Source organism: Piliocolobus tephrosceles, chromosome 8, assembly GCF_002776525.5.
Source record: "Piliocolobus tephrosceles isolate RC106 chromosome 8, ASM277652v3, whole genome shotgun sequence".
NCBI lineage: Eukaryota > Metazoa > Chordata > Mammalia > Primates > Cercopithecidae > Piliocolobus > Piliocolobus tephrosceles.
Genome location: NC_045441.1, coordinates 51,864,632 through 51,892,499, shown reverse-complemented (window position 1 = coordinate 51,892,499; position 27,868 = coordinate 51,864,632). Strand labels below are relative to the sequence as shown.

The window sequence follows — 27,868 nt, the reverse complement described above, 5'->3', positions numbered from 1 at the left end:
ATTAGTGAGATACCTTACAATACATGTAACCAGTATAAAAATGATTAATGAGATACCTTACATTCTTTTTTTAATACCAAGTTTTTAAAATCCTGTATTTTACACTTTTACATTTCAATTTGTATGCTACATTTTCCTCAGAAACACTTGATCTGTATTAAGATTTTATAAAATAAAGATTGCAGCGCCGACTTAGAGCAGTGTGCGGAGGCTCGCATCGTGAATTTTAGCTCCAGAATGACTGCAAGAACAAACCAAGAATCCTGAGAGAACCCACAGACCCTCTGAAGAAGTGGACTGCTCTTGCAGGACCCAGGAGACACCCCAAATACTCAGCCGCAGCAAGACCTGCCCAAGGAGAGTCTGAGCTCAGACTCGCCTAGCTTTGCCCCCACCTGATGGGCCTTCCCTACACACCCTGGTAGCTGAAGACAAAGAGCATATACTCTTGGGAGTTCCAGGGCCCCGCCCACAGCTGGTTCCTCTCCATACTATCACAGCTGATGCTCTCTGGAAAGTGGCACCTCCTGGCAGGGGGCCAACCAGCACAAAAATAGAACATTAAACCACCAAAGCTAAGAACCCTCACAGAGTTCATTTCACCCCCCTGCTACCTCCACCAGAACAGGTGCTGGTATCCATGGCTGAGAGAGCCATAGACAGTTCACATGACAGGACTCCGTGCAGACAACCCCCAGTACCAGCCCAGAGCCTGGAAGACATGCTGGGTGGCTAGACCCAGAAGAGAGATAACAATCACTGCAGCTCGGCTCACCGGAAGCCACATCTACAGGAAAAAGGACAGAGTACCACATCAAGGGAACATCCCCACCCAGTGGGACAAAAGAATCTGAACAACAGCCTTCAGCCCCAGACGTTCTGACAGTGCCTATCCAAATGAAAAGGAACCAGAACACCGACTCTGGTAAAATGACAAAACAAGGCTCTTTAGCACCACCCCAAAATCACACTAGCTCACCAGAAATGGATCCAAACCAAGGAGAAATTCTGATTTAACTGAAAAAGAATTCAGAAGGTCAGTTATTAAGCTAATCAGGGAGGCACCAGAGAAAGGCAAGGCCCAATGCAATTAAATCCAAAATACAATACAAGAAGTAAAGGGAAATAGATTGCCTAAAGAAAAAAACAATCAAAACTTCAGGAAACATTGGACACACTTATAGAAATGCAAAATACTCTGTAAAGTCTCAGCAATAGAACTGAATAAATAGAAGAAAAAAATTCAGAGCTTGACAACAAGGTCTTCAAATTAACCCAGCCCAACAAAGACAAATTAAAAAAAAATAATAATAAGAAAATATGAACAAAGCCTCCAAGAAGTCTGGGATTATGTTGAATGACCAAACCTAAGAATAATTGGTGTTCCTGAGAAAGAAGACAAATTCAAAGTTTGGAAAACAGATTTGGGGCAATAATCAAGGAAAACTTCCCTGGCCTTGCTACAGACCCAGACATCCAAATACAAGAAGCACAAAGAACACCTGGGAAATTTATCACAAAAAGATCATCACCTAGGCACATTGTCCTCAGGTTATCTAAAGTTAAGAGGAAGGAAGGAATCTTAAGAGCTGTGAGACAAAAGTGCCAGGTAACCTATAAAGGAAAACCTATCAGGTTAACAGCAGATTTCTCAGCAGAAACCATATAAGCTAGAAGGGATTGGGGCCCTATCTTCAGCCTCCTCAAACAAAACAATTATCAGCCAAGAATTTTGTATCCAGTGAAACTAAGCATCATATATGAAGGAAAGATTCAGTCTTTTTCAGACAAACAGATGCTGAGAAAATTCACCACTACCAAGCCACCACTACAAGAACAGCTAAAAGGAGTTCTAAATCTTGAAACAAATCCTGGAAACACATCAAAACAGAACCTTTTTAAAGCATGAATCACACAGGACCCATAAAACAAAAATACAATTTAAAAGGCAAAAATAAATAGCAAAAAAACCAAGGTACACAGATAACAAATAGCAGATGAATTCTATGGTACCTCATATCTCAATAGTAACACTGAATGCAAATGGCCTAAATGCTCCACTTAAAAGATACAGAACTGCAAAATGGATAAGAACTCACTAACCAACTATCTGCTGCCTTCAGGAGACTCACCTAATACATAAGGACTCACATAAAGTAAAGGGGTGGAAAAAGGCATTTCATGCAAAGGGACACCAAAAGTGAGCAGGAATACCTATTCTTATATCAGACAAAACAAACTTAAAGCAACAGCAGTTAAAAAAGACAAAGAGGGACATTATATAATGGTAAAAGGTCTAAACACATATGTACCTAACACTGGAGCTCTCAAATTTATAAAACAATTACTAATAGACCTAAAAAATGAGATAGACAGCAACACATTAATAGTGGGGGATTTCAATACTCCATTGACAGCACTAGACAGGTCATCAAGAGAGAAAGGCAACAAAGAAACAATGGATTTAAACTATACCTTGGAACAAATAGACTTAACAGATATATACAGAACATTTTGTCCAACAACCAAAGAATACACATTCTATTCAACAGCACATGGAACTTTCTCCAAGATAGACCAAATGACAGGCCACAAAATGAGCTTCAATAATTTTAAGAAAATTGAAATTATATCAAGTACTCTCTCAGACCACAGTGGAATAAAACTAGAAATCAACTCCAAAAGGAACCTTCGAAACCATGTGAATACATGGAAATTAAATAACCTGCTCCTGAATGATCATTGGGTCAAAAATGAAATCAAGATGGAAATTTAAAAATTATTCAAGCTGAATGACAACAATGACACAACCTATCAAAACCCCTGGGATACTGCAAAGGCAGTGCTAAGAGGAAAGTTCATAGCCCTAAACACCTACATCAAAAAGACTGAAAGAGCACAAACTGATATCCTAAGGTCAAACCTTAAGGAACTAGAGAAACAAGAACAAACCAAACCCAAACCCAAACCCAAACCCAGCAGAAGAAAGGAAATAACCAAGATAAGAGCAGAAATCAATGAAATCAAAACAAGAAAAAAATGAAAAAGATAAATGAAACAAAGAGCTGGTTCTTTGAAAAGATAAATAAAATTGATAAACCGTTAGTGAGATTAACCAAGAAAAGAAGAGAGAAAATCCAAATAACCTCATTAAGAAACGAAATGGGAGATATTACAACCAACACCACTGAAATATAAAAGATCATTCGAGGCTACTATGAACACCTTTATACACATAAAACAGAAAACCTAGAAGAGATGGATAAAATCCTGGAAAAATACAACCCTCCTAGCTTAAATCAGGAAGAATTAGATACCCTGAACAGACCAATAACAAGCACCGAGAGTAAAATGGTAATTAAAAAATTACCAACGAAAAAAGTCCAGACCCAGATAGATTTACGCAGAATTCTGCCAGACACTCAAAGAAGAATTGATGCCAATCCTTTTGATACTATTCCACGAGATAGAGAAAGAGGGAACCCTCCCTAATTCATTCTAGGAAACCAGCAACACCCTAATACCAAAACCAGGAAAGGACATAACCAGAAAAGAAAACTACAGACTGCTATCCCTGATGAACACAGATGCTAAAATCCTTAACAAAATACTAGCTAACTGAATCCCATAACATATCAAAAAGAAAATCCATCATGATCAAGTGAGTTTCATACCAGGGATGCAGGGATGGTTTAACATACACAAATCAATAAATGTGATACACCACATAAACAGAATTAAAAACAAAAATCACATGATCATCTCAACAGATGCAGAAAAAGCATTCAACAAATCCAACATCCCTTTATGATTAAAACTCTCAGCAAAATCAGCATACAAGGGACATACCTCAGTGTAATAAAAGCTTACAGCCAACATAATACTGAATAGGGAAAAGTTGAAAACATTCCCTCTGAGAACTGGAACAAGACAAGGATGCCCATTCTCACCACTCCTCTTCAACATAGTACTGGAAGTCCTAGCCAGTCCAATCAGATAAGAGAAAGAAATAAAGGGCATCCAAATCGGTAAAGAGGAAGTCAAACTGTCATTGTTTGCTGATATGATTGTTTACCTCGAAAACCCTAACGATCCCTCCAGAAAGCTCCTAGAACTGATAAAATAATTCAACAAAGTTTCTGGATACAAGATTAATGTACACAAATCAGTAGCTCTTCTATACACAGTGACCAAGCAGAGAATCAAATCAAGAACTTAACTCCTTTTACAATAGCTGCAAAAATAAAATAAAATACTTAGGAATATAACTAACCAAGGAGGCAAAAGACCTGGAGAAAATGGAACTCATCCATTTTGGTGGAATCGTAAAATGGCCCAGATACTTTGCAATAAACAGTTTGGCAGTTCTTCAAAATGTTAAGGAAAACTACAAAACACTGCTGAAAGAAATGACATATGATACAAATAGACAAGACAAATAGAAACACATCCCATACTCATAGATGGGTAGAATCAATATTGTGAAAATGACCATATTGCCAAAAACAATCTACAAATTAAATGCAATCCCCATCAAAATACCACCATCATTCTTCACAGAATTCAAAAAGCCAATTCTAAAATTCATACGGAACAACAACAACAAAAAGCCCACACAGCCAAAGTGAGATTAAGCAAAAAGAACAAATCTGGAGGCATCACACTACCTGATTTCAAACCATACTATAAGGCCACAGTCACCGAAACAGTGTGGTACTGGTATAAAAACAGGCACATAGACTGATGGAACAGAATAGAGAACCCAGAAATAAACCCAAATACTTACAGCCAACTGATCTTCGACAAAGCAAATAAAAACATAAAGTGGGGAAAGGACATCTTTTTCAACAAATGGTGCTGGGATAATTGGTTAGCCACATGTAGGAGAATGAAACTGGATCCTCATCTCTCACCTTATGTAAAAATCAACACAAGATTGATTAAGGACTTAAATCTAAGACCTGAAACTATAAAAATTCTAGAAGATAACATTGGAAAAACCCTTCTAGACATTGGCTTAGGCAAGGATTTAATGACCAAGAACCCAAAAGCAAATGCAATAAAAACAAAGATTAATAGCTGGGACTTAATTGAACAAATGAGCTTTTGCACAACAAAAGCAACAGTCCAGAGAGTAAACAGACAACCCACAGAGTGGGAGAAAATCTTTACAATCTGTACATCTGACAAAGGACTAATATCCAGAATCTACAATAAACTCAAATAAATCAGTAAGAAAAAAAACAATCCCATCAAAAAGTGGGCTAAATACATGAATAGACAATTCTCAAAAGAAGATATACAAATGGCCAACAAACATATGAAAAAATGGCCAACAACAAACTAATGATTAGGGAAATGCAAATTAACACCACTAGGCAATACCACCTCACTCCTGCAAGGATGGCCATAATCAAAAAATAAAAAAATAGTAGACGTTAGCATGGACGCAATGATCAAGGAACACTCCTACACTGCTGGTGGGAATGTAAACTAGTACAGTCACTATGGAAAACAGTGTGGAGGTTTCTTAAAGAACTAAAAGAACTACCATGTGATCCAGCAATCCTACTACTGGGTATCTGCCCAGAGGAAAAGAAGTCATTATATGAAAAAGACACTTGCACACAGGTTTATAGCAGCACAACTCGCAACTGCAAAATCGTGGAACCAAAAGCAACACAAACGCCCATCAACCAACAAGTGGATAAAGAAACTGTGGTATATAGATACACACACAAAATGGAATAGTACTCAACCATAAAAAGGAATGAATTAACGGCATTTGCAGCGACCTGGATGAGATTGGAGACTATTAAATGAAGTAACTCAGGAATGGAAAACCAGACATCATATGTTCTCACTGATATGTGGGAATTAAGCTATGAGGACACAAAGGCATAAGAATGATACAATGGACTTTGGGGACTTTGGGGGAAGGGTGGGAAGACGGCGAGGGATAAAAGACTACAAATAGGATGTGTTGTATACTGTTCGGGTGATGGGTGCACCAAAATCTCACAAATCACCACTAAAGAGCTTACTCATGTAACCAAATACTACCTGTACCCCAATAACCTATGGGGAAAAAATTTTTATAAAATAGAGACAGAAAACAAAAGTAGATTCACACACCTAAATTGTGAATACTTGGATGTTTTCCAATAACCAACGTGAGTATTAGTTTTTAAACCTATTTTTAACTTGACTAAAAGGAAATAAAATTAAGATTCAGTTCAAAAAAAAAAAAAAAACCCAAACCAAAAGCATAAGTGATGAAATAAAACACAAATTGGATTTTATCAAAATTAAAACTTTTGGACTTTGACGGGCAACATCAAGAAAATAAAAAGACAACCCAGAGAATAGGAAAAAAATCATTATCTAATAAGGGACTTGTATTCAGAATATATAAAGAACTCTCAGGTTGGGTGAGGTGGCTCACGCCTGTAATTCCAGCACTTTGTGAGGCTGAGGCAGGTGGATCATGAGGTCAGGACATCCAGACCATCCTGGCTCACACGGTGAAACCCCGTCCCTACGAAAAATACAAAAAATTAGCCAGGCGTGGTAACATGCACCTGTAATCCCAGCTACTCAGGAGGCTGAGGCAGGAGAATTGTTTGAACCTGGGAGGCGGAGGTTGCAGTGAGCCAGGATCACGCCACTGCACTCCAGCCTGGGTGATGGAGACTCCGTCTCAAAAAAAAAAAAAAAAAAAAACTCTTACACCTCAATAATAAAAAACAAATAACCCAATTAATTAGCAACCCAATTAACAGGCAACGTATTTGGATAGACATTTCTCCAAAGAACATAAAAATGAATAATAAAAAGCACATAGAAAGATGCTCATCGTTCGTCATTAGGGAAATGCCAATCAAAGCCCAATGAAATAGCACTTTAAATCACTAGGATGGCTAGAATCAAAATGTCAGACACTAACAAGTGCTGACAAGGATATGGAGAAATTGGAACTCATCCATTTTGGTAGAATTGTACAATGGCCCAGATACTTTGCAATAAACAGTTTGGCAGTTCTTCAAAATGTTAAATATAGAGTTAACATATGACCCAGTAATTCCACTCTTAGGTATCTATCTGCCCAAGAGAATGGAAAACACATGTTCACCCCAACACTGTACATGAATATTCATAGCAGCATTTTTCACAATAACCAAAAAATGGAAACATGCCAAATGTCCACCGATGAATGAACGGATGAATAGAATGTGGTATAACCATACACAGGAATATAATTTAGCGGTAAAAAGAATGAACATGCTACAACATGTATGAACCCTGAAAACATACAAAGTGAAAGAAACAGTTACAAAAGGCCACACACTGCACAATTTCATTTATATGAAATATACAAAATAGGCACATCCATACAGACAGAAAGTAGATTAGTGGCTGCCAGGGGCTGGAAGAGGAAGTGGAAATCATTGCTAATGGATATGGGATTTTTTTTCTTTTTTCTTTCAGATACGATGAAGATGTTCAGAAATTAGATAGTGGTGATGGCTGCAGAGAAAACTGCAGTTGCAAAAACCACTAACTCGTACATTTGAAATGAGTGAATTCTGTGGTATGTAAATTATATCTCAGTAAATCTGTTACAGAGGCTGGTTGCAGTGGCTCACACCTGTAATCCCAGCACTTTGGAAGGCTGAGGTGGGAGGACTGCTTGAAGCCAGGAGTTTGAGACCAGCCTAGGCAATAGAACAAAACTCCATTTCTACGAAAAAAAAGAAGAAGAAAAAGAAAAACCAACAACATTAGCCAGCACATGCCTGTAGTCCCAGCTACCTGGGGGACTGAGGCTAGAGGATAGCTTGAGCCTAGGAGTTTGAGACAGTAAATAGGACCACACCACTGCAGTCCAGCCTAGGTGATAGCACAAGATCCTGTCACAAAACAAAACAAATGAAATCTGTTAAATAAATAGTATACCCTTTACATAGCCTTCACAAATGTTAACATTTTACACAACCATTGTACAATGATCAAAACCAGAAAATTAACATTGATAAAATATTATTTCTATCAATTTCTATAGTTAGTATTTCTTCTCGTAGCTCAGATTTTCTTCCTGCAATAATTCTGGAATAATTCATTTTTCCTAAATATATTCTTTAGAAGCTCCTTTAGTGAAAATCTGTTGATTCTAAATGCACTTGAAATAATTTTTTTGTTAAATCTGAAAATACTTTTATTCTACAATTTTACTTGAAATATAGTTCTAGATTATTACCTCATTTTAGTACTATGAAGATATTATGCCTTCCATTGCTGTCACTGACAAGTCTGTCAGTCTGATTGTCCACCTTTTGTAGATGGCCTGCCTTTACTTTCTGGACTTTTAAAACATTGTCTTTGCTTTTTGCTATTGTTCAATTTCATTAAAATCAGCTGAAATATGAATTAATTTTCTCTTTCTCACTGCTTACTGTATATATGCTTCAGTACACGTGTCTGTGCATTCATAACCTTTATCAGATATGGCAGATTTTCAGCCACTGTTCCTTAAAAATTGCTTTTTTTCATTCTTTCTGTTCTTACCTTCTCTGACTCTGCTTAGACATATATTATTCTCTTCTTAATGTCTCTTAATATTCCCTTCAAACTTTTTATCTCTTTTCTTCCTGTGTTCCATTTTGGTAATTTCTTCAGATCTATCTTCTGACTCATCAAATTTATCTTCAGCAGTGTCTCATCTACTCTTTAACCCATGCACTGAGTTTTAAATTCAACAACTGTATCGTTCATTTTTAACTATTACAATTTGTTCTCTTTCAAATTTGCCTAGCCATATTTATTAGTTTCTCATTTATTGCTTGTTTTGTAACTCCATTTTTATGCCTTCAAATATTTCATAGTTATTTTATATCTCATACTTCCTATATCTGAAAGTGCCTTGGCTATCTTTATCTCTTGTATTTGTTTCTGCTTATTCACAGCCTGTAAGCCACCACACCCGGCCCCACCACTAAGTTAAGTATATTTGTTTCTGCTAGTTGCCAGAGTTCCTAGCAATGTGGGACCAGTTTGGGCCCTCCACATGTCCCAGCACTGGTGCTGGGCTCTCAGGTCAGCAGTGTCACTTCACTTGGGCCCACAGCCCAGTTGCAGCACTGAGGACACTGGTTCTCAGGGCCACCCTGCCTTATTGCTCTTGCTCCACAGGACTCCCTTCTCTGCCTTTTGTTTTTCTGGTGGTGTTTTTGTTTTCAGATCCACTTTTATTTTATTAAAGGCATTAAATTATGTTTGTTGTCATTTATCCTGAATTCAGTTGTATTTTAGTTGTATCTTCCTTCAGAGAGTCTACCAGTCTGCTGGATGTAGGAACTGAATCTACCCATTATCAAATATACTAGTATCTATCCCCTTTACTAGGAAGACAATTAACTTATAAAAGGTAAATTAATAAATTAATAAACTTTGTGTTTCAGAGCAGCTTTAGGTTCACAGCAAAATTGAGTGTAAAGTACAGAGTTCCCATCCACCCCTCATGCCCTCTCCCACACAACCTCCTCCACTATCAATATCCCTCACCACAGTGATGTACTTGTTACATTAACAAAGCCACACTGAAACATCATCAAATCACCTAAAGTCCACAGTTCACATTAGAACTCACTCTTGGTGTTATACGGTCCATGGGTTTTGACAAATGCATAACGTCTTGTATCTACCATTGAAGTATCACACAGAATAGTTTCACTGCCCTAAAAATCCTCCATGTTCTGCCTACTGATCCCTCCTTCCCCCAACTCCTGGCAACCATTGATCTTTTCACTGTCTCCATAGTTTTGCCTTTTAGAGAATGTCATATAGTTGGGATTATATAGTATATAGCCTTTTCAGATTGGCTTCTTTCACTCAGAAATATGCATTTAAGTTTTCTACATGTCTTTTCATGGCTTGATAACTCACTTGTTTTTAGCACTGAATAAAATTTCATTGTCTGGACTACAGTTTATTCATTCACCTACTGAAGAATACCTTGGTTGTTTCCAAGTTTTGGCAATTATGAATAAAGTTGTTATAAATATCGCTGTGCAGATTTTTGTGTGGACACAAGCTTACAATTCATTTGGGTAAATACCAAAGAGCATGGCTGCTGAATGGTATGGTAAGAGTATATTAAATTTTGTAAGAAATTTTCAAACTGTCTTCCAAGGTGGCTATATCATTTTGCATTCCCACCAGAATGAGAGTTCCTATTGCTCCACATCCTTGTAAGCATTTAGTGTTGTCAGTATTTTGGATTCTGGCTATTCTAACAGGTGTGGAAGTGGTATCTCACGGCTTTAATTTGTAATACCCTAATGACATATGATGTTGAACATCTTTTCCTTTTCTTCTTCCTTTTTTTTTTGAGACAGGGTCTCTGTTGCCTAGGCTAGAATGCGGTGGCAGTCACGACTTGCTGCAATCTTGAATTCTTGGGGTCAAGCAATCCACCCACTTCAGCCTCTTAGGTAGCCATGACTACAGGTGCACACCACCACATCCAGCTAATTTATTAATTATTTTTATTTCGTAGAGACAGGGTCTCTCTATGTTTTCCAGGCTGGTCTCAAACTCCTGGGTGATCCTCTCGCCTTGGCCTCTTGGAGTGCTGGGATTATAGACATGAGCCACTGGCACCCAGCCAACATCTTTTCATATGTTTACTCACCATCTGTATATTTTCACTGGTGAGGTGCCCAGATCTTTTGCCCATTCCTAAATTGGGTTGTTCATTTTCTTATTGTTGAGCTTTAAGGGTTTTTAAAAACATATTTTGGTTAACAGTCCATTATCGGATGTGTCTTTTGCAAACATTTTCTCCCAGTCTGTGGCTTACCTTCTCATTTACTTGACGTTGTTTTTTGTAAAGCAGAAATTATTAATTTTAATGATGTCCAGCTTCTTAATTGTTTCTTTCATGGATTGTTCCTTTAGCATTGTATCTGAAACATCAACACCATATCCAAGGTCATTCAGATTTTCTCCTAAGTTAATGTCTACAAGTGTTAAAGTTTTATGTTTTACCTTTAGGTCTATAATCCATTCTGAGAACATGTTTGTGAGGAGTGTAAGATCTGTGACTAGATTAATTATTTTGTTTTGTATGTGGATATATCCATTTGTTCCTGTGCCATTTGTTGTAAAGACTATCTTTGCTACATTGTATTATCTTTGCTCCTTTAACAAAGATCAGTTGACTATATTTATGTGGGTATATTTCTGGGCCCTCTATTCTAGTCCATCAATCTATTTGCCTATTCTTTTGCCAATGCCATACTTAATTATTACAATAAATAATATCTTAATTATTATAGCTTTATGGTAAATCTTGAAGTTGGGTAATGTCAATCTTCCAACTTTATTCCTCTTGTTCAATATTGTGTTGGTTATTCTGTGTCCTTTGCCTCTCCATAGAAACTTTAAAACAATTTATTCTTATCTACAAAATGTTACTGATATTTTGATTGGGATTGTATTGAATCTATGGATCAAGTTGGGAAGAATTGACATCTTGACAATATTGAGTCTTCCTATCTATGAACACAAAATATTTCCCGAACTATTAGTTGTTCTTAATGTCTTTTATCAGAGTTTTGTAGTTTTCCTAATATAGATCTTATACATATTTTGTTGCATTTATACCTATTTCATTTTTGAAGGGTGCTAATGTAAATAGTCCTGTGTTTTAATTCCAAATTTCACTTGTTTATTGGGAGTACATAGGAAAGTGATTAACTTTTATATATTAACCTTATATCCTGCAACCTTGTTATGATTAATCACTTATTAATTCCAAGAGGTTTTTTTGTTGATTCTTTTGGATTTTCTACATAATCATGTCATCTTCATTCAGTCATTATCCAATGCTCTTCTTCTCTCTAGAGAGATGTGAGTTTCTGACCTATATCACTTATCTTCTCTTTGAAAACTTATTTTAACATTTCTTACAAAGCAGGTCTACTAGCAACAAATTCCCTCAATTTTTGTTTGTCTGAGACAGTCTTTATTTCTCTTTTACTTTTTGAGGATTACTTTTGCAGGATGCAGAATTCTAAGTTGGTGGGTTTTATTCTCTCAGCACTTTAAATATTTCACTCCATTCTCTTCTTGTTGGTATGATTTCTGAGGAGAACCCAGACGTAATTCTTACCTTTGCTTCTCTATAGGTAAGGTTTTTCTCCCCTTTGGCTTCTTTTGAGACTTTTTTTCTTTATCTTTGTTTTTTTTGAAGTTTCCATATGACTTGCCTCCTTTTCTTGGTTATTTGGTTTTGACATTTATCTGGCTCCATGTTTTCTGAGCTTCTGGGATCTGTGGTTTGGTGTTTTACATTAATCTGGGAAAGTTTGCAATCATTGCTTTAAATATTGCTTCCATTTCCTTCTCTTTCTTCTTGTTCTGGTATTCTCTTTATGGTATGTTACATCTTTTGTAGTTGTCCCGCAGTTAAAAGGCTATTCAAAAAAATTTTTTTAAGTCGTTGTTCTCTTTACTTTTCAGTTTTGGAAGCTTCTATTTATCGCATCCTCATGCTACTCTTAGCTGAGCTGTGTCCAGTCTGATAGTGAGCCCACCAAAGACATTCTTTATCTCTGTTACAGTGTTTTTGATCTCTAACAGTTCCTTTTGATTCTTATAATTTCCATATCTCTATTTTCAATATCCACCTGTTCTTGCAGGTTGTCTACTTTTTCCATTAAAATCCTTAGTATATTAATCATAGATGTTTTGGCAAGTATTATCTTGATTCCTAAGCCAGGCAAAGATATCATAAGAAAAAAGAAAACTGCAAGGCAGTAACTCTGACATTTATGCAAAAATTATCAATAAAATATTAGCAAATCAAATTCAGCAATACATCAAAAAGATTCTACAGTATGATCAAGTGGGATTTACCCGTAGCAGGCAAGACTGGTTTAACATAGGTAAGTCAATCAAAGTGACACATCACAGACTGAAAGGCAAAACCACATGATCATCTCAATTGACACAGGAAGTATTCAACAAAATCCAACATCCTTTTTTGATAAAAACTCTCAACAGTTTGCGTATACAAGAAAAATCCCTCAACAAAAAAAAGGTCATTTACAAATGAACTTTGGCTGAGTCCTCACACCACCCATGGTGTTTTAAACTCTCAGACAGGTCCCTATGGAGCCTCTAGTAATTTACCAGTTACAGCTCAGGTTTTCCTGCCTCAGCATTTGTTTCCATGGAGGGTTCTACTTACGGGTTTGCTCCTGTTAAGTTGTGACTCCCCATATTCACCTCTCTCTCTACTGTGACCTCAGTTTCGACAAATCTAAAAAGAGTTCTTGATTGTATTTCAGTTTGTTTGGCTTTTTACTGTTGTTACAATGGACTGGAGACTTCTAAGCTCCTTACCTACTGGACTGGAAACAGGAAGCCTGCCCATTCTTTTTTATTTCTGTTTTCCAGGGTTTCTTGCATAACTTTTGAATGTAGCAAGATCTTAAAGGCTTTTACAAAATTTATTGAACATTTTTGGTAATAGCTTATATATAAATAAATAAGCACCTTCTAACCACCAGGCACTCTTCTAAGTGTGTTTACATATATAATCTCATTTAAACCTCACAGAAACTCACACATAAATACTGTTTTTATTCTTGTTTTATAGACAAGGAAGCCAAAGCGCAGAGAGTTTAAGTTTCCTGTCCCAAAGGAGCATAGCCAGTGAGTGGTGTAACCAGAACTCAAACTCAAGATGTGCGACTAAAGAACATGTTCATAACCACCATACTGTATTAACCAGCTAACTCCTAAAAGTCCTGATCATGTTTTGACCTCATTCAGTCATAAAGAATTCAAATAGTCCAACAGATTGTTTCTCATTCTAGTTATTATGGAAACTACCCCCATATGATATTTCAATTTACCACCCAAACATCTGAAATTACTGAAAGGAAAATTTGAGTATGCACCTCCTGTATATCATTATAAGAAAAGGATTATGTTTTCATGTAGTTTACATAGAAACTAACATAGTTTACAGAGAAGCTAATTTTTACATAGAAACTACGTGAAAACATAATTCTAGAAACCCAGGAAGGTCTTCCTTCAACCATTAAGAGATGCTCCTCACTGGCTAAAATGAACCCAGTGCTGGAAAAAGATCTCTACTTCCTATAAATAGAAACAGGCATGCTATTTTCTATGACAAATTAGTACCGAGTCTTACATAAATATGACTTTAATGGTACTAATGTTTTAAGCCAACCTAGGTTGTTCTGATTCCTATTCTGAACATTGAGGTTCAACATCATTAACAGACAAGCCAAAGATAATCACTATCCTGAGGGCTTTGCCAGCTGCGTGAGTGAACGTGCTGTCTGTTTTAGCATCAGCCACTTTTTGGTCTGCATTAGATTGATGGCATATTTTGTTCTGTTTCTTTATGGAAATATGGTTTATCTATACCAATAAACTCTTCTTTTTCTGGCAACCGATTTAGAGTTGAAAAGTTTATGCCGGGCACGGTGGCTCACGCCTGTAATCCCAGCAATTTGGGAGGATGAGGCGGGTGAATCACTTGAGGTCAGGAGTTTGAAATCAGCCTGGGCAACACGGTGAAACCCCGTCTCTACTAAAAATACGAAAAAAAAAAAAATTAGCCAGGCATGGTGGTATGCACCTGTAATCCCAGCTATTCGGGAGACTGAGGCAGGAGAATCACTTGAACCTGGGATGCGGAGTTTGCAGTGAGCCAAGATCATGCCACTGCACTCCAGCCTGAGCAACAGAGTAAAACTCTGTCTCAAAAAAAAAGAAAAGAAAACAAAAGAAAAATTTAGAAAATACTGGATTCTGATTTTATTGGAATTCATAGTGGTAGGTTTAGGATACATGGGCAAGAGAGACAGAGATGTTTAAATATCAAAATGCAGGATTATCTCTAATCAATATATTCTCCTTTATCAATCAAAACAGAAAGAGAGTTTATGTCATCAGGTAAGCTGTTTGTCCCACCCTATCCTCACATGGCTGAGAAAGGAATCATATTCTAGTTAAATTTGTACAGTGAGGCCAGGCATGGTGGTTCACGCCTATAATCCCAGCACTTTGGAAGGCCAAGGCAGGTGGATCCCCTGAGGTCAGAAGTTTGAGACCAGTCTGACCAACATGGAGAAACCTCGTCTCTACTAAAAATACAAAATTAGCTGGACATGGTGGCACATGCCTGTAATCCCAGCTACTCGGGAGGCTGAGGCAGGAGAATTGCTTGAACCCAGGAGGTGGAGGCTGCAGTGAGCCAGCTGCGCCACTGCACTACAGCTGGGCAACAAGAACTCCATCTCAAAAAAAAAAAAAAAAAAAAAGGTTTGTACAGTGAGAAAATATATCTCCCAAGCGTGCAAATAACACATACCAAACTTCCTTATCTGCTCTCCTCTCAAAAAAACACACTCTTTCCGTTCCTTAACATCACATTACAGAACATCATCTTTAAGACATGAATGCTAACCTCTTTCTGGTTTAACAAATTTGTGGATAATAAGCACCTAATGGATTATGGACAGGTTTACAGATATATTTTTGATACAGCACTAATCATTCGTTCATTCATTCCTGACATCTGCTCCAGGCTGGTGGTGGTATAGGTGTCAGACTGAGAGTCTGCACATTAGAGTGTGCCATGTACAACTACAGGGGTAAAGACAATGCATTCTGAGAGCTCAGAGAAAAGGACAAACAGCAGTACCTTCTGGAGGTGCTCTGAGAAGGCTTGAAGCAGCAAGCACTAAGAGTCACTACCTGTCCCCAAGTAAACCAAACACAAGGATGGCTGAAATGCTGGCCTGACGTAGTTAAACCCTTTCTTTCCTAGAAAGTAAGTATATCATCAAGTTTTGCAGGTTTATAATGGGTTTGTAGACTTGGCATAGCATTGGTCTCAGACTATTTTCAACAATCGTTACGTGTCCAACACTGTACTAGGAGCAGGACCTGAAAATGGGCCTCCTAGGTGTGGCATATTCTAAACCACAGTCTAGTTAGGGTGCATTGGCCAGGGACTCCCTGGATGGTATTGCAGATTGTGCACTGAACATTACTAAGAGACACCATTCCTAATACAGACATTACAGAAATGAATATTCATCATGCCAGCAAATGGCAGTAGAGTCTGGTTTTAACTAAGGTAGTGTATCAGGACAATTTCTGAAAGATGGAAATAAGGTATCTTGAGGAGAGGATGCCTTTTTTCTAATTCATACAAAAATCCTATGGGCAGCTGACTGGCCTGTTTTTTGTTCATTCAAGAAAGGATATAGGGAGGAAGTGGATCACTCAGTGGTGGTCTCCCCAATCATTAGTACAGGCATCCTTCAGAGTTGCCCCAGAGACGATCCCTTGGGCGAAGGCTAACAGCACTGGAGGACCAGAGGAGGAGCTGAGAGTGTGGTACCAGGAAAGAAATAATACACAGGATGACTTTCCCCATGTCACTTGCTCTTGGTGTCCTCCCTCCCAGTGGGAGTTCTAGGGCCCATGCCTCTTTGCCTGAACCTCCAGGGCTCCTTTTCTGTGACCTCACTCTCCACTCACCCCTCCAGCAGCAGAGGCAGGGCATTTCAACCAGACAGCATAGTGGCTTGACTTGACCTACTTCCAAACAAGGACCCTTTCTCATTCATCATTTCAACCTCACAGCCTAAGGAGAGACTCAAAACACTGTGGTTGGGTAAAGTAAATGAATACAATCATTAGGTAAAATGCATTTTTAGAATAACCAGTTGATTTCATTTATCCCTGATGTCATTGGGATTAATGTAACAAAGCAATACATAACAGAAATCTGGCTCTTACACACGGTCAGTCATCTTTTTGGCTCTGCAACTCTTCCTTTCTCAAGAAAGGATGAGAAATGGTATGTGCCAAAGGGAACTACATTTTAAGGAATGATCAGGGGAAAGTGGTTAAATTATTTTATTTTAATTTTTTTGAGACAGAGTTTTTGCTCTGTTGCCCAGGCTGGAGTGCAATGGTGCACTCTCGGCTCACTGCAACCTCTGCCTCCTGGGTTCAAGTGATTCTCATGCCTCAGCCTCCCAAGTAGCTGGGATTACAGGTGCCCGCCACCATGCCCAGCTAATTTTTGTATTTTTTAGTAGACAGGAGGTTTCACCATGTTGGCCAGGCTGGTCTCAAAATCTTGACCTCAGGTGATCCACCCACCTCAGGCTCCCAAAGCATTGGGATTATAGTTATGAGCCCCCACGACCGGCGAAAGAGGTTAAATTAAAAGGAACAATATAAAACTTTGAATTGGAAATCAAACAAAGAAGGGGTTGGTATTTATGTTAGTGACACATCATAAAAGTTAAAAAAAAAAAAAAAAAGGCAGGACTCAAATTACAAATCACCTCTGCTCTCGGTAATCTGAAAGTTCCTAAAATAATAACTGAAGTAGCTCTCTTACCTTATAATTATTCATGATTTCAGTTAACCATGGCTTAACTGACTGTACTGTATCTTCTCGCAAGTACTTTTCAACTACAGCTCCATCATTAAAAGTCCGATTTCCCACGTGGATGGCTTGTCTCACCTCTGGGAGTGACAGAAATTTCACATAGTAAAGCTGATCCTCAGGTTCCTGGCAGAAGGGGGCACCGGAAAGACAAAGGGAACATGATTGGTGGTAGGAACAGCACGTTGGGAAAAGCTGTGAATTTCTCATAACATACAACATGAACAAATGTGATGGACTATTAACTTGTCGCCATTCTTGAAATTTTAACTCAGAGGTTTTAAGGTAATTTAGGTGGAATCTTTTTACTAATGAGAAATCTGAATGATGTGATACTCTTAGAGCAAATACCCAATTTGCAAATACAGGATTGTCCTTTGTGGAAATGAATCTTTTGCAATCTGTGACTCCCATTAGCAACCCCTCTAGAGGCAAAAATTGAGAAAACAAAAGAGGTGAGATTATCAAAATCGATTCACTCCTTGTTTGTAGCTCTTTGGAAAGAAGGTCAAATGGCTCACAAGGGCCAGGATGGTGGCGTGCTGGATTTAAAGCCAAGAATTTCTTTTTTGTGTTCTGCGGTTTATTAAAACCACATACATACAAAATTGGATTAACTATAATAAAGGGCAAAATATTCAAATGTGAAAAGAGATGATGTTTTATGAAGGACACAAGACAGAAGAAAAGCTGTCCATGAAGCTCATTTAAAAAAAAAAGGCTGGGTACGGTGGCACAAGCCTGTAATACCAGCACTTTGGGATGCCGAGACAGGCGGATCACGACGTCAGGAGATCGAGACCATCCTGGCTAACACGGTGAAACCCCATCTCTAGTAAAAACTACAAAAAACTAGCCAGGCGAGGTGGCGGCGCCTGTAGTCCCAGCTACCCGGGAGGCTGAGGCAGGAGAATGGCGTGAACCCGGGAGGCGGAGCTTGCAGTGAGCTGAGATCCGGCCACAGCACTCTAGCCTGGGTGACAGAGCGAGACTCCGTCTCAAAAAAAAAAAAAAAAAAACTGCAATAAAGTCTCTGTAATAATCATTATACTGAAAGAAAGGAGTAAATGCTTTTTTAAAAAAACAGTTACACAAGGATTTAAAAAACTGTTAAAGTTTGAGTTTGACAACTCTGTGCTTCATCAACAATTTTTGCTAACTGTGAATATATTATGTTGTAAAGAAAAAAAGATATCACAAATTTTGTTTCTGTCTTGTCTACCACATGTTTTTCTCTTGGTAGAACCTAAATCCAAAACTGCAGCACTGGCAAATTCCACTGAAACTAACATATTTTATTTACAAACTAGTTCATAAATCAGGCAATTTAAAAAACAGAATGCATTGTCATAAGCATTAGACAAAGATTATACAAATTCAAACACCTACTTTGGCTCTTTCTGTTTGACTAATTCTACACAAAAGATACCAACTTTGATCTACTTTTATGAAACAAACTACTTGAATACTTTGAGAAATATTCCAGAAGGCTTGAAGTAAGGGCCATACTAAATGCATTAAACATCTTAAGTTAAAAGTAAGACAAAGCAAATATTTTCATTAAGGCTTTGGCAGTTTTGATTATCCAAGTGTCTTAAGTACAGAACAAAGAATGTGGGCATTTTCAAGAGACTCACAAACAGACTTGAAGATGTGGGACCTGAGACCCAGAACTCCAATCCCAGCCTGTGTCCTTCACAAAGGAGCCTCTATAACAAGCTCTACCGGGGGGAAATCATGTTAATCAGAAGTTGTTTTGAGTTATCTGAAATATCACACATTCTCAGTGGTCAGATTGTAACATATACAACACTGATGAGGAAAAGATCCTACGGGTTAGTAGAACACATCACGCAATACAGTTTGGACATGCTGGTCTAGTATAAAGTCATCTATAATATTTCCCAAATCAAAGGAAGTTCAGTTTTGCCAAAAGTTTTAAGCAAACATTATTATGGTTTTTAAAATGTTGTCATTACCGTGCACTGCAAAAAGTTATAGTAATTACTACATCCTGTAACATTCTGGAAGTAAGAAGGATCACTTGTTAAGTCACCGTCTAGTAGTTTATCCAGTATCTAGGTTGGGAGAGAGGGAGAAAGAGAGAAAGAAAACATCAGCGTGGGTAAAAATGTACAGACATTTGTCATTTCATTTATTCAACAACTTTTTCATTCCTCTATTGTTTCATCCAGCGCCCACTTATTGTGCATATTCTCTGTGCTAGACACTGCCATGGCACTGGAGAAACGGCCATCAACAAAACAGACCAATGGTCCTCCCCCACAGAGCTTTTATTCTAGGCGGTGGACAATAAGCATTTTAAGTAAATTACGTCATGTGGTAGACAGTGCCAAACTCTTGAGTATGTTAGCGAATGGTAAGGAGAAAACTAAAGAGGAGTAGGAAGTATCATGTGTGTGCATGTGTGTATGGGACACTGTGGAGAGGAGGTCACAGAGGATCTCACTTAGAAGGTGACATTTGAGTAAAGACATGTTGGATGAGAGGAATAAAGCCACACAGACATCTAGGGGAAGGAAGGTTCCAGGCAGAGGACACAGCGAGCTCAAAGGCCTTGCCTTTGGGAGTAAACCTTGTGGGAAGGGTGCCTTAACATGGATCATGAACTGCTCACCAGATGAGATGGAGGGAAGACACAGGATATGGTGCAGCTCCAGATTTCTGGAGCTGGTGGAAGTTATCTTTGGGCTGACATTAAAAAACCCAGTCACCAGCTGAGGGGGAGAGCAGTCAGCATGGTTGCATGCTTTCCTCCAGCCATTGTCAACTGCGTGGAGACAAGCACAGCCTGGCAGAGGGGGAGATTGAGCCAGGGCTGTGGTTCAGCCAAAGGAGTCGGAAGAAGTGCAAAAGAGGTTTGGGCTTGGAAATGTATGGAATGACCGACCCTGGGTTGAAGACAGGTAATTAGAGAAATGGAGACTTGAGGGTGTTAGAGATAGTGGAGAGGCAGGAGGATCAATGGACTGAAAGGTAGTGAGGGTGCAGGGCTGTAAGACTAGTACATTAGCAGAAGAGAGCTAAGACAGGAGGTGGTAGTTGGAGAAAGATGTTTGAGTGTGTGATTGTGGATCAGCTGCCAGCTTTTCAGGGTATGAGAATCAGCAGCTAAGATGAGGAGGAGAACAAGATCATTGAAAAACAGGAGGCTGAGGCACCAAGGACCAGGTCCTAAAAGGATCATCGATGTGGATCCTGCAGTTACTAGGAATTATGACAAGAATAATGCTAGAGAGAGCGACAGGGAGGAAGGAGCTCAGCTATTCAAATGAGAGAGAGTAACCAGGGGTTGGTAGACAGACACAACTGGAAGTGGTCAGAGGCCCTGTCTGAGGACAGGAGAGTCAAAGCTCAGTGCTTTAGGAGGAGGCAGGGAACATGATCTGAAAGTCACATGATGAGCAAGGAAGACACCTACTCCACCTATGAACCAAGAGATACAGAGAAGCTAAGAGAACAGCCCCCACTCAAGAGGACCACAGGGACTGCAACATCATCAGGGGAGAGCCAGGTTTCCGGCAAAGCAAGAGGCTGAAGAGATGGAGAGGGGTTGTTGATGATGATATTACATTGTAAGGAGTTCTTATGAAAGGATTCTAAGAAATGAAGTCAGCACATCTTAAAAACAATCTATCAAGTACAAAGTTAGGTCTCTTATCAGATAAGGCATTATTATTCTAATTTCGTGGGTGAGAAAACTGAGACACATGAGTTTAAGCAACTTGCTGAGGATACCCCACTAATAACATCAGAGGTGAGATGATCAGGCCACAACTCCTGAGCCTGCACACTCAACCACGGACATACTGGCTCCCAGCAGTCAGCCGGCAATGCTTCCTACTTGTCAGTTCCTTCTGGCCATGTTTCAATGTTTGAGAAATAGTCTCATTACTGTATTCATATTCTCTTTTTTTTTTGAGACCGAGTCTCGCACTGTCACCCAGGCTGGAGTGCAGTGGCGAGATCTCAGCTCACTGCAACTTCTGCCTTCCAGATTCTAGCAATTCTCCTTCCTCAGCCTCCCGAGTACCTGAGATTACAGGTGCCTGCCACCATGCCTGGCTAATTTTTAATTTTAATTTTTATTTTTAGTAGAGACAGGGTTTCACCATGTTGGTCAGGCTGGTCTTGAACTCCTGACCTTGTGATCCACCCACCTCGGCCTCCCAAAGTGCTGGGATTGCAGATATAAGCCACCGCACCTGGCCTGTATTCATATTCTTTTTCAAACATGAAAGAACTTATTCAAGTTCCTATTGCCATGGGGATAGAGGCCAAGAATGAAAAGGGTTATCACCGTAGAAGGCGGTGTGGGTGGAGGTGGTAGTAAGTATTCTCTACCAATGCTACCATTGCTCAGGGCCTCCCATCTGGTTGTGCAGCTCCATGGTGACGCCTGTGGCTAAGGGGTGCGAAGGGACTGGGAACCAGCCAAAGTTCTGCTTGCTGAGCTGGAGAGCCTGGTTCAGGGCTGCATCTGGAGAAGTGGCCACCTCTTATCCTCACACAATGGAGGCATCTGCTTGCCCAGTCCTGAACCCACAGGACTGCATCACCACAGAGGAGGTGCCTTTTTCTAATCTGTTCACCCAGAAGGGGCACCATAGGCCAGGGTCATTCTGAATGCACACATCATTTCTGAAACTCATTGTTAGAAATTATCTTCAACACCAATGGGAAAATAAAATATAAAGTCAACCTTGAAGAATAACTTTGCTTTTAGAAAGAGTTGAAAGTCATTTGTTGGCTGGTCACGGTGGCTCACAGCTATAATTCCAGCACTCTGGAAGACTGAGGTGGGCAGATCGCTTGAGGTCAGGAGTTTGAGACCAGCCCAGCCAACAAGGTGAAACCCCATCTCTACTAAAAATAAGAAAAATTAGCCGTTCATGGTGGCGAGTGCCTGTCATCTCAGCTACTCGGGAGGCTGAGGCAGGAGAATCACTTGAACCCAGGAGGTGGAGGCTGCAGTGAGCCGAGATCTTGCCACTGCACTCCAACCTGGGCAAGAGAGCGAGACTGCATCTCAAAAAAAAAAAAAAAAAAAAAAAAGTCAGTTGTTGTCAAAAAACAACATGGGTGGTTAGGACCTGTGAAGTTAAGAACTTTGTGATTCAGAAAATCATCATGGAAAAGGAGGTAATACTGGACAGAGGATCAGCCATTTTATATCTTGCAGAATATCTAAGACACCCCAGGATTTTTATAGAATGCCTGCAAATTACCATAGGAGAAATACTGTGGTGGAAATGCGGGGAACAATTCCGGTCCTCGGCCTGCCACAATCCATTTGTGTATCCTTCGGCAATCCATTGCTATCCTCTGAGGCTCGGCATCCTCTCCCCTCACCAGTAAGTGTGTGTGTGTGTGTGTGTGTGTATGTGTGTGTGTGTGTGTGTGTCTGTGTGTGCATGTAAATGCATAGGGACAGTAGATGACCTATCTCCAGAGTACTCACCAGCTCTGAGTTACTACTCTTTGATTAATTAAATCATTTTAAAGGATCAGAGCGTTAAACAGGCTTTATCATTTTAGGCTTGAGATTCTGACATTTATATTCCCTTGGGTTTCAGGATTTGTTGGAGTCTTCCTTTGCAGTCATTGAAACACATTTCAACCACAAGCTGTTTACTGTCCTAAGTATCATTTTATCTATTTTCCTTGAAAAAGCAAAGGTCTTGTTTTAATTCATCACTCAAGATATGGGGCCAATGGTCAAAAAGACATTCCAAGCCTTCAAAGGTTTTGCCTGCTTGGGGTTCCGGTTTCTGATGTATCTGGTTTGGGATAGATTCTAACCTCATGGGTCACGTTCTTATTATCTCCGAATATACAACATACCTGAACTTTTCTATACCTGAACTTTTCTACAGCTTCACTAATCCTGTAGGTGTTCAGCCTGCTACATTATGTACCAGTCATCTTTCTGCTTTTCTTCTCAATATGAGCCTCTCAAATGCTCTTGCTCTTGACACTGCTTTATCCCTGTGTGCTTCTTTAAAAACATATCAAATGTTTCATTTGCAAATTGGTCTCATGCCACATAAAATTTGGTATTAATTCTAAATACTGAGGTTTCACTCCTTTGTCCCCTCTCTGACTACCACAGCAGAAAGTCTTGAAAATAATATCATTGCAAGTGGAAGCACGATCCTACATGTCCCCCAGGAGACCCCTCTTCCATTGTGTTTACAATTACACAAGAAATTCTGAATCCACACTTTGCAGCCACATTTAGTGTCCTGACTTAGAGAAAGGAGAGCCTGGTGGAGCTCTGTAGGATGGCTCAGGACTCCCTTTGCTCCATCCATTTGCACAGCTAGCTGCTATCAGAATTCACAGCAAGGGTGGTCACTGCCTTGGGGGATTTCTGATAGTGTCCTGATACCCTACTTATAAAATGAAAAATAACTTTGTGTTATCCTCCACCTTCTCTCCAAGGTTGCATGTCTCCTATTTTGATCTGAACTGGCTGATCTGCAGTGCTCTTAAGACTTAATATCAGACTTCTGCTTTAATAACAATAACGACATTAGATATACTGTTACAGAATATGTGTCTAATAACAAACAAATTAAAGCTCTCAAAATTCAGACCTTGCCTCATTTACTACTGTGTCAAACACGATGGCTCTATAGTAAATGTGGCAAAAAGCCTCTCAGGGAGATTGTTTACACATAGCTCTGTCTGCATTGGCAAAAAAACAAAAACAAAAACAAAAACTTCCTGTATCCTAATATTTAGTATATTCTTACATTTTAAATAACCGAGAAAGAAAAGAGTGAAGAACATAATTATTTATTCTCAAGTTTAATTTTACGTGAGCAGTGTAAGGATATGCACAAATACCAATGGCCCTTTGTAAGAGTTTCAAATTACTACACTTTATGATCTTTGTTCCTGACACGTGTGTCACATGTCATTTGTTACACACTGTGGTCATTTCTCCTGGCTGAAACCCTGTTTGTGGATATAAAACTCTTCTACATGGTTTACAGCAGATGGTGAAGCATATGCTTCTACTTCCTGGGTTGCCTTTCTTCTGATTTCCATATGATAGGGTCTGCCTTGAGGGCCTCCACAGTATTTAAAGAAATCAAAACAGTTAATGAAAGACACAGTTAGATAAACACTCCAAGATGATCTCAGGCTTAAAATATAGCCAAAGTAAATTCAAAGGAACACAGACAGTCCTTTTCTTTATTATAAGGCCACTCAACTCACCTCCTGATCTCAAATGGAATAACAGAGATATACCTTCTTAACAAAAAAATGCCTGAGCACCAAGGTGTTCCTACTGACCTGCCCCCCTCCCCAGATGGTTTTAATTGCTCAAGGGCAGCACAACGCCCCTAGAACTCACTTCAAAGGCCTGAAACCAGTTCTGCTTCCTGATGTGTTCTATGCATTCGTGGCACTGCTTCTGGAAGTACTTTTTCTGCTTCTCATCCAACAAGCCAATTTGGTACAGGAATGCTGCATAGCCCCCTATAATCTGAGGACAAAAAAGACACACATCAATGCCACAAAGGGAGAAAAAGAGACCTTAAGGAAGCCCATTTGCTTGGTGAAATAATCCTTTGTAATTGTTAATCCTGTGCTGGTTAGTCAAGTAGGATAATTACATGCACACACATATACACCCCACAACACACACAACAGAACACAACACAATATACACACACACATATTTGCACTGAGAGCCAATGTAAGCTGACACAGTAAATTGATACGTTGAAACATTTGGTAAAAATTAAGAGATTTAAGTCATAAAGTCAACTGGTATTTCCCTTATCAAGTTAGACCTCTAAGAGGAGACTTCCATCTGATAAAAAAGGCTTTTAATCTCCCTAAGAGACAAAATAGAAAGTCAAAAGGAGACACCTACTGATTCGGGATCAGAATATCCATCTCCAATAGCAATTCCTTTCAAGTTGATCTTCTCCTCCTTCACAGGGTTGAGGGAATGGATGAGGTGTGCAATGGCTGGCACATATTTCCCTGCATAAGACTGAGAAGGACAGATGTTGAAATGGCCAATCACAAATGGATGCTAGTAAAATTAAATGTACTTAAGTTAATTACAATAACAACGAAGGAGCAATCTTTCCACATGAAGTATACCATCTGTTTCCTAACCCCACATTATAGATTCTATAATAGCAAAAACCTGTCTTCCAATTCTTTTGTTGTCTCAAATAGCACCACATGACATGCACAGGTTCGATGCACAAAAAATCACAAGTGAACATGTAATAAATGAACATTCTAATTTCCTTCCAAAATAAAATAACTTGGGAGAACACAATTCTGCCATGTGTTAGGCATCTCTTACCAGAAAGCTCTATTCAAAGATTAGAGGGGAAAAAAATCTCAAGTTCAAAATTAAGATTTCAAAATCTGATAATGCTGCAAATTTTGAAGTCAACATGTACTAATGGAATACATGTTCCATTAGTAGAAAGGAAAATAATATTTACTGCCACTAAAATTTTCACTTAAACTCATCTCTATTTCCAACCTTTTCTAGCACAAGGTCCTTTTTCAAGGTCAAAATATTTTGTAGATATCTTTTCCCCAACAAACATGATAATAGTTCTACTTTTAGACTGTGCTGGAAGAGTTACTATTGACTCAGCAATATTTTTCAAATAATTTTGCATTTTACATTCTTTCCATCAAAAGTTGCCTTCTTGATATCTCCACTTGTATGTCCAATATTAAACTGCAGACGTTCAAAATAAAGCTCCCAATCCCCAACCCTGAGGCAGCCTCCCTTTCAATTCATGTTAATTCTGTTTTTCTGCTGCGCAGGCCAACAATCTTGGTGCCATTCTTTATATCTCTCTTTCTCTCATATTCCACAAAAGTCAATCAGCCAAGCTTGTCAGCTCTACCTATTCCATCAAAATCTGTCCAGAGTCCAATGTCTTCTCACAACCCCTTCTCCATCACATCATCTCTGGCCTGGATGACTGCATTAGCCTCCTCATTGGCCTCCTCCTTTTGCCCTTATCCTTTAATGACTTCCCATCTTCCCAAAAGCAAAGGCATAAGGGCTAACATGATCTGCTCCTTTCTCTACCCTAAACCCCCGCTACCCTCTTGCTCATTCCTCTCCAGCCCACTGGGTTCCACGCTATTCCTTGCACATACCAGGCACATGCCTGCCAGGCCTTTGGACTAGCTGTTCCCTCCACCTGGAATGCTCTTCTCACAGGCACCCATATATATGGCAAAGTCTCTCAATTTCCTATATTTTTTCTTTCCTATTTCCTTAATACTTACCATTCTCCAACAAACTTTTACTTACTTATCTCATATACTGTTATGCTCCTACCCAGACTAGAATATAAGATCCATGAATACAGGGACATTTGTCTGTTTTGTTTACTTGAGTCCACTATGACTGATGTGTGTATTTGTTAGTGCTCAATAAATAGTTGTTGAATGAATAAATCTTAAAATGAATCCACAGACACCTGAAAAAAGAGCAATGCATCTATGTTCAAAACAGACTAGAGATACTATGTGGATACCTGCGAGTTCACAGCATCTCCAAGGCTCTCCAGGGGTCTGTAGTTCAAAGGCTGGGAACCCCTGAAAGCTCTTATTTTATCCATACCATAATCATATGCTGAAGATATCATTACTCCCATTTCCAGATAAGGACACTGAGGCTCAGAGAGGTTAAGTCGTAGAGCCAGAATTATACCTGAGCTGACTGACTCCAAAACCTAAACTCCTTTCAAGCAATGATAAAAGAATGCCATTAATGTAATTTATCCAAGATCTCCTCATTGATGCAGCTCTCTTGTGCAATAATAATTATTTAGACAAAGTATTGAATCAAAGCAATTTATCCATTCATACTTGTAAGTATATTTTAGCTTCCTTGTGTAATATAAAGGTATGTCCACATGTCTGAAATTTGGTTTGTTGTCTAACTGTGCTACATTCTCTTGTTAGTGACAATCAGTGAACATTTACCAAAAAAAAATTTCTGTAAAATGACAAAAAAGCATATTTCCCTGAGTAACCATTTTACTAGTAAAAATGTATTATTATATAGTCTTTATTCAATGATAGTTTATTGGGCAGTTCTTCTGTCAAAGGCATTGACATGGTATGCCTCTGTGTCTCCAACCAAATCTCATCTCCAATTGTAATCTCTACGTGTTGAGGAAGGGATCTGGTGCGAGGTGACTGGATCACTGGGGCAGTTTCCCCCATGCTGTTCTCATGATAGTGAGGGAGTTCTCACAAGAGGTGATGGTTTTAAAAGAGCCAGTTTCCCCTGTGCATGCTCTCTCTCTCTCTCATAGTATCTTT

The 27,868-nt window shown here is 39.0% G+C and overlaps 1 protein-coding gene across 13 annotated transcripts in view; it reads right to left on the bottom strand.

Annotated features, from left to right (window-relative positions):
* Positions 1-27,868, bottom strand: part of CPVL (carboxypeptidase vitellogenic like) — a 213,704-nt gene that overhangs the window by 65,166 nt on the left and 120,670 nt on the right. For 11 of the 13 annotated variants that reach the window (XM_023225954.1, XM_023225953.1, XM_031936027.1 and 8 more), the window contains 4 exons: positions 25,425-25,547; positions 24,900-25,031; positions 19,492-19,590; positions 17,465-17,638 (listed from right to left, as the gene is read on the bottom strand). In XM_023225954.1, the coding sequence (XP_023081722.1) occupies positions 17,465-17,638; positions 19,492-19,590; positions 24,900-25,031; positions 25,425-25,547 (528 nt within the window). Of the gene's footprint in view, positions 1-17,464; positions 17,639-19,491; positions 19,591-24,899; positions 25,032-25,424; positions 25,590-27,868 lie in introns of all 13 variants that reach the window. The other 2 variants (XM_031936025.1, XM_031936033.1) reach the window with 2 other exon arrangements.